Genomic DNA, 7157 nt, shown 5'->3' with positions numbered 1-7157 from the left:
GGGGGGACCAGGCCTATAGGGGAGGGCAGTTGGGAGTTACCAGGCTAACAGGGGAGGGCAGTTGGGGGTGACCAGGTCTGCTGGGGGGGACAGTTGAGGTGACCAGGCCAGCAGGGGAGGGCAGTTAGGGGTAATCAGGCCGACAGGTGAGCAGTTAGGTGTTGATCAGGCTGGCAGGGGAGGGGTTAGGGGTTTATCAGGCTGGCAGGCAGAAGTGGTTAGTGGCAATCAGGCAGGCAGGCCAGTGAGCAGTTGAGAGCCAGCAGGCCTGGATTGTGAGAGGGATCCCAGATTGGAGAGGGTGGAGGCTGGGCTGAGGGACAAATCCCCCACCCCTGTGCACGAATTTCATGCACCGGGCCTCTAGTAAATAAATATTTTTTTAAAAAAATGAGAAGGAAGGGAAGTTACACCTAACACCATAGAAATAGAAAGGGTTGAGACTCCAGATCCGAGCTCGTGGCCATGCGTCCAGGCTGTGTCTTGGCAGGGCCTTTTAATCATGCACCTCTGTATGTGTGTGAGTGCAGGCGGGCTGACAATGATTCCCTCAGTGATTACTTACAGAGCGAGTCCCTGAGGGTTAGGGGCCCCCTTTGGAGTCATCCTGATGACTTTGGGGGCCTTGCTTCCATTTTCCATTATTATGTCGACTACCAGAGCTACAGAGCAGTTCAAGACCTCGCAGGATGTCTCACCACAAGCAAGTGAAACCTAGATTCCTCAAAGACCCCAACTGTAAGCTGGAGGACAACCCCAAGGATGGTGAGGTGATAGATGGCCAGAAGCAGCTGGAGGACTTGGAAAAGCTGGAGGACAAGGCAGTGCACAGCTGCCTGGAGGTGTTTGAGTCGCTAAGCGACATCACCAAGCACAAGATCAACCAGTGCCAGCTGGCAGATGGCGTGGACGTGGAAGATGACCCCACCTGCTTGTGGCTGGCCTCCTCACCCTCTAGCAAGGACCAGACCTCCTAGAGCCATGACAAAGGCTGCGATTTTGGAGAGGTGGAAGGGAGCCCCGTCCTGCCGTACCCGTGCCAGTTTTGCAACAAGTCCTTCAGCCGCCTCAGCTACCTGAAGCACCAGGAGCAGAGCCACAGCGACAAGCTGCGCTTCAAGTGCACCTACTGCAGCCGCCTCTTCAAGCACAAGCATAGCCAAGACTGCCACATCAAGCTGCACATGGGTGACAAGAAGTACCACTGCAGCGAGTGTGACACTGCCTTCTCCTGCAGCGACCACCTAAAGATCCACCGGAAGACGCACATGTCCAACAAGTCCTACAAGTGCACCATCTGCTGCCGCTGCTTCCCGTCCTCCAGCTCCCTGCAGGCGCACATTCAGGTGCAGGAGCATGGTAAGGACAGCGTGCCACTGGTCTCCAGGCTGGACGACTGGAAGCTGAAGGACACGCAGAAGTGCAGCCAGTGCGAGAAGGGCTTCGACTTTCCCAAGAACCTGCAGAAGCACATCACTGAGTGCCACCCCGAGTGCTCCCCCAGCGAGGACCGCACTGTCCTGCAGTGCGGCTACTGCCACTAGCTCTTCGTAGAGGAGACCTTGCTGCTGGGCCATGTGGAGCAGGTGTGTGGCAGGGAGCAACCTGTGCTCGGAGAGCTTCCTTACCATGGAGGAGCTTTACAGCCACCAGCTGGTGGACAGCCACCAGCAGCCCAAGTCTTGCAACCACAGCGACAGCCCATCCCTTGTCACTGTGGGTACACCTGCATGTCCAGCACCACGCCCGACTCCAACCTGTTGGTGGACAGCTCCACCATGGTGGAGGCTGCCCCTCCCCTGCCCAAGAGCCGCGGGTGGAAGCGGGCCGCCCTGCAGGCCGCCGATGTGGCCAGGGCCTCCTGCAAGCAGGCCAAGGTGACCTACAGCTGCATTTACTGCAGCAAGCAGCTGTTCTTGAGCCTGGCTGTCCTGAAATCCACCTGAAGACAATGCACCTGGACAAGCCCAAGCAGGTGCACATCTTCCAGTACTGCCTGGAGGTGCTGTGCTCGCTCTACAACCTGAACGAGCACCTGAAGCAGGTGCACGAAGCTCAGGACCCTGGCCTGATTGTGTCGGAGGCCATGCTCGCCATTGTCTACCAGTGCAACTTCTGCTCTGAAGTTGTCAACGACCTCAACAAGCTCCAGGAGCACATCCTCTGCTCACACGGCTTTGCCAACCCCGTGGCCAAGGACAGCAACGTGTTCTTCTGCCCCCACTGCTACTTGGGCTTCCTCACGGACTCTTCCCTCGAGGAGCATATCCGGCAGGTCCACTGCGACCTCAGTGGCTCCTGGTTTGGGTTCCCCGTGCTCAGGATGCCCAAAGACCCCGTCATCAAAGTCTACTCTTGTTCCTATTCTACCAACTACCCCATCTTCAACAGCGTCCTCAAGCTGAACAAACACATCAAAGAGAACCATAAAAACATTCCCTTGGACCTAAATTACATCCACAATGGGAAGACGTCCCGGGCCCTGAGCACCCTGTTCCCCGTGGCCATCGAGCAGACCTCCCTGAAGATGTTGAAGGTGGTGGTGGGGCGCGCCCACGTGGCCGGCCGGGGAGTAGTCTGTAACCAGTGTGGTGCTAAGTGCACGTCCCTAGACAGCTTCCAGATGCACCTGAAAATTCACGTGGACATGGTGCTACCGAAGCTGACCTGCATGCAGTGCAACAAGGAGTTCCCCAACCAGGAGTTGCTGCTGAAGCACATGACCATCCACTTTATGATCACCTTGACCTACTACATCTGTGAGAGCTGCGACAAGCAGTTCACGTCGGTGGACGACCTGCAGAAGCACCTGCTGGACATGCACACCTTTGTCTTCTTGCACTGCACGCTGTGCCAGGAGGTCTTCGACTCTAAGGTGTCCATCCAGCTGCACCTGGTGGTGAGGCACAGCAATGAAAAGAAGGTGTATCGCTGCACCTCCTACAACTGTGACTTTCGCAGCGAGGCCGACCTGTAGCTGCATGTGCGCCACAACCACCTGGAGAACCAGGTCAAGGCGCACAAGTGCATCTCCTGCGGTGAGATCTTTGGCACCGAGGTGGAGCTGCAGTGCCACATCACCACGCACAGCAAGAAGTACAACTGCAGCTTCTGCAGCAAGGCCTTCCACGCCATCATCCTGCTGGAGAAGCACCTGCACCAGAAGCACTGCATCTTAGAGGCCAAGAAGCCAAATGGCGGGGCCAACGGGGAGTCTAAACAGGTGCAAAAGGAGGAGGTGGAGCTGCAGACACTGCTGACCAACAGCCAGGAGTCCCACAACAGCCATGACGGCAGCAAGGAGGACGTGGATGCGTTGGAGCCCATGTACAGCTGCAACATCTGCGGGGAGGCATACACCATGGAGACGCTGCTGCAGAACCACCAGCTGCGCGACCACAACATCCGGCCGGGCGAGAGCGCCATCGTCAAGAAGAAGGCGGAGCTCATCAAAGGGAACTACAAATGCAACCTGTGCTCGCGCACCTTCTTCTCTGAGAATGGGCTCCGCAAGCACATGCAGACACACCTGGGCCCCGTCAAGCACTACATGTGCCCCATCTTCAGGGAGCGCTTCCCCTCGCTACTCAAGCTCATGGAGCACAAGGTCACACACAGCAAGAGCCTGGACACTGGGAATTGCCGCATCTGCAAGCTGCCACTGCAGAGTGAGGAAGAGTTCCTGGAACACTGACAGATGCACCCCGTCCTGCGCAACTCGCTCACCAGCTTCTGCTGCGTGGTCTGCATGCAGATGGTCACCTCCACGCTTGAGCTTAAGATCCACGGCACCTTCCGCATGCAGAAGACCAGCAGCGGGGCCGCAGTCCAGGCCACGGGGTGTGGCCCGCACATCCCGAAACTGTACAAGTGCTCCTCCTGCCTCAAGGAATTCCACTCCAAGCAAAACCTGGTGAAGCTGGACATCAATGGGCTGCCACGCTTGCTGTGTGTGGGCTGCGTGAACCTCAGCAAGAGCGTCACCATCCTGCCCTGTGCCGCCAGGCCAGGCTTGGGCCAGAACACAGGTCTTGGTGTCCTCCAGGGGAAAGGCAAGGCTGTGGGGCCAAAGACTCCCTGCTCCAGCTGCAACAGCAAGTTCGAGTCTGAGAGCAAGCTGCATAGCCACATGCAGGTCGTGCACCTGGAGCTGCTGCCCAACGGCGGTATCACACAGCTGAAGACCCCGTAGGTCTCGCCCATGCCCTGGATCAGCCCCTCCCAGGCAGATGAGAAGAAGACCTATCAGTGCATCAAGTGTCAGATGGTTTTCTACAACGAATGGGATATTCAGGTGCATGTTGCAAATCACATGATTGATGAAGGACTGGACCACAAATGCAAGCTCTGCAGCCAGACCTTCGACTCCCCGGCCAAACTGCAGTGCCACCTGATCGAGCACAGCTTTGAGGGCATGGGGGGCACCTTTAAGTGCCCTGTGTGCTTCACAGTGTTTGTTCAGGCAAACAAGTTGCAACAGCACATTTTCTCTGCCCATGGACAAAAAGACAAGATCTATGACTGCACACAATGTCCACAGAAGTTTTTCTTTCAAACAGAGCTGCAGAATCACACGATGACCCAGCACAGCAGCTAGTGGGAGCACGGTCTGTGGAAACTTCCTTCTGAGGCACAAAAAGGGAACATGTTTCACTCTTTGCACGAATCCCTCCTTGTTCATGTATATTATTCAGAGCATTGTACTGTACCATGAACTTGTATTATCCAGACGCTGGATGTTCATGTGTGTGAACCTGGGAGCACCGGATAAACCCTCTGTATATAAAGTGTTGCACATGTATGATGTCGTCGGAAATAACACGGCCTCATGAAGACTAGTGGACTTGGGCCCTATTCAGGCAAGATAGGAAAAGAATGTGAGCAAAAAGGCTTAAGAGAAAGTATTTTCAAGGAAGACCGAGTTCAGGCACCTGCGTGATGCAGGAGGTGCCGTTGGACTAGCTGTCATGGACCCTTCAGCCTAGACTTCCCCTTTTTGGTAAATCAGCTTTAAATACGAGACTATTTTTTCATTGCCGAAGATTCTTGTGAACTATGAAGAGACGTTCTCACAGTGCAGCACCAGCTGGATATGGCTCATATGTATGTTTCTGTGCCTTGTGATGTGACAGGTAGCATCACTATATATGCAACAGTTGTTAAGTAGACTGTCGGTGAGTTTCCTGGAGAGATTGAGGCTCTGAGTGTTCAAGGTCCCATGTGATCTCTCACGCCAAACTCACGGATTGGTTGGACTAACCTGTATGGTACTGTTGTTCATGTTTACTCCACCCTGGACCTAGAGATGACTGGAGTTTTCCAAGAGGAAATAAATTGAGTTTCCCATTGAAAAAAAAAAAAAAAATAGAAAGGGTTATAATAAACTATCTACACTAATCTACAGTAATAAAAGAGAAACATGCAAATTAACCATCACTCCTTTATGCCCACAAGCCACACCCACCAGCCAATTAGGAGCAAGTATGCAAATTAACCCAACCAAGATGGCAGCCAGCCATGGGGCTGGTGCAAGCAGGAGAGTTGGGTTGCCCCAGCAATGGAGAAACCCAAGCCCCACCCACCTAGGCTGGCCCTGGCCTCTACTCAAGGCTACAAAGTTTTAATTATAGAAGATAAATAAATCCCAACAAAAATGGTGGCAGCCACAGAGCTGTATCAAGCAAGAGGCTTGGTTTGCCCCTGGCAATGGAGGAAGACAAGCTTCCTGCCAGCTCTGGCTGGTCCTGGCCTCCACTCAAGGCTACAAAGTTTCAATTATAGAAGATAAATAAATTCTAGATACTTGTTTCCAGCCAGCCCTGGCCTCAACTCAAGGAGGTGCGGAAAAAAAAAAAAAAAAGAAAAAAAAAAGAAGGGCCTGGGACCTTGGGTCTTTGGGGGTGATCAGGCCAGGATGGGATGTCAGGGGCCTTTGGGGGTAAGCAGACCATTGGGGGCAGTTGGGATGAGAAGGTTGGTGGGTGGGGGCATTTGGGGGCGAGCAGGCTGTCAGGCAGAGTGGTTAGGGGCAATCAGGCAGGCAGGCAGGCAGGCATGCAGGTAAGCAACTGGAGCCAGCAGTCCAGAATTGTGAGAGGGATGTCTGACTGCTGGTTTAGTCCTGCAGGCGGGGCTGAGGAACACCCCCCAACCCCCATGCACGAATTTCATGCACCGAGCCACTAGTTATAAATAACCGTATACCAACATATTAGACAACATGAGTGAAAATGCTAAATTCTTAGAAGAATATATCCTTTCAAAACTGAATCAGAAACAATCAGAAAATCAAAATAGACCAATTTAACCTATTAGCAGGAATAAAAAAATAAAAAAAACTCCCAGATGACTTCACAGATCAATTTCACCAGACATTTAAAGGAGAACTAACACCTATATTTCTCAAAATATTCCCAAAATTCAAGAGGAAAGAAATCTCTCAAGCTGCCTTCTACTGTCAAATTCTCCCTAGATCAGTCTGAGTCTCTGAGCTCCATGGCCAGAGCCCTGCTGACTCTCCCCAGCTCTTCCCACAGTGTCAAGAGCAGAGCAGATCCTGTAAAAACCTACCTGCCCACCTTCATCCACCACACCCCTTTCACAGTTCCATCCATCAGTGCACACCCCAGTGTGGGTCACAGACAGGAGACCTGAAGCTAAGCCAGGACATGGTGATTGTGGTCCCAAGGGTCATATGCAGACATCAGATTTCCAATAACAAGATTTTTTTATAACCTAAACTTAATTAATTCCTCAATCATTACCCATATCTTCCTCTAACCACAATTGATCATGATAGGAATTCTTCTATATCCCAATGTATGAAGCTGGATTTACAACAGAGTCTAGAGAATAAACAACACACAGGAGGTCATGCAGCTGCTGCCCGTCCTGCACCAAACTTCCCTGAAGGAATAGGAGCCAGGATCTCTCTCTGTGTCTATATACTTCATGCTTCTCACTCCCAGGGACCAACACAGACCTTCTTCTCTCCCCCAACACTAGGTCCACTGGCTCTAGGCTCACACTCATGTCTCAGTTTATTCTATGATCACTTTGTAGGGGAAATAGTGTCAGATGGAACTTCCCATCGCCTGAACATGAACCTCCTGCACTTTTACTTCTTTCTCAGTTTGTGAGAGTTGATTTTTCTTAGT

At 52.7% G+C, this 7157-nt stretch overlaps 1 protein-coding gene across 1 annotated transcript; it reads left to right on the top strand.

The window, feature by feature from the left end:
* Window positions 1-689: 689 nt before the first annotated feature.
* On the top strand, window positions 690-4597 carry LOC103303968 (zinc finger protein 521-like). The gene is given in 4 exon segments (XM_054713089.1): window positions 690-1600; window positions 1602-1714; window positions 1717-1932; window positions 1935-4597. Coding segments are annotated over 4 exon segments (3903 nt in total).
* Window positions 4598-7157: the final 2560 nt, after the last annotated feature.

The sequence above is a fragment of the Eptesicus fuscus genome, chromosome 24, assembly GCF_027574615.1.
Source record: "Eptesicus fuscus isolate TK198812 chromosome 24, DD_ASM_mEF_20220401, whole genome shotgun sequence".
In the NCBI taxonomy this organism is placed as follows: domain Eukaryota; kingdom Metazoa; phylum Chordata; class Mammalia; order Chiroptera; family Vespertilionidae; genus Eptesicus; species Eptesicus fuscus.
The sequence above is the reverse complement of the archived record's forward strand: the minus strand, read 5'-3'. Positions and strand labels throughout refer to the sequence as shown.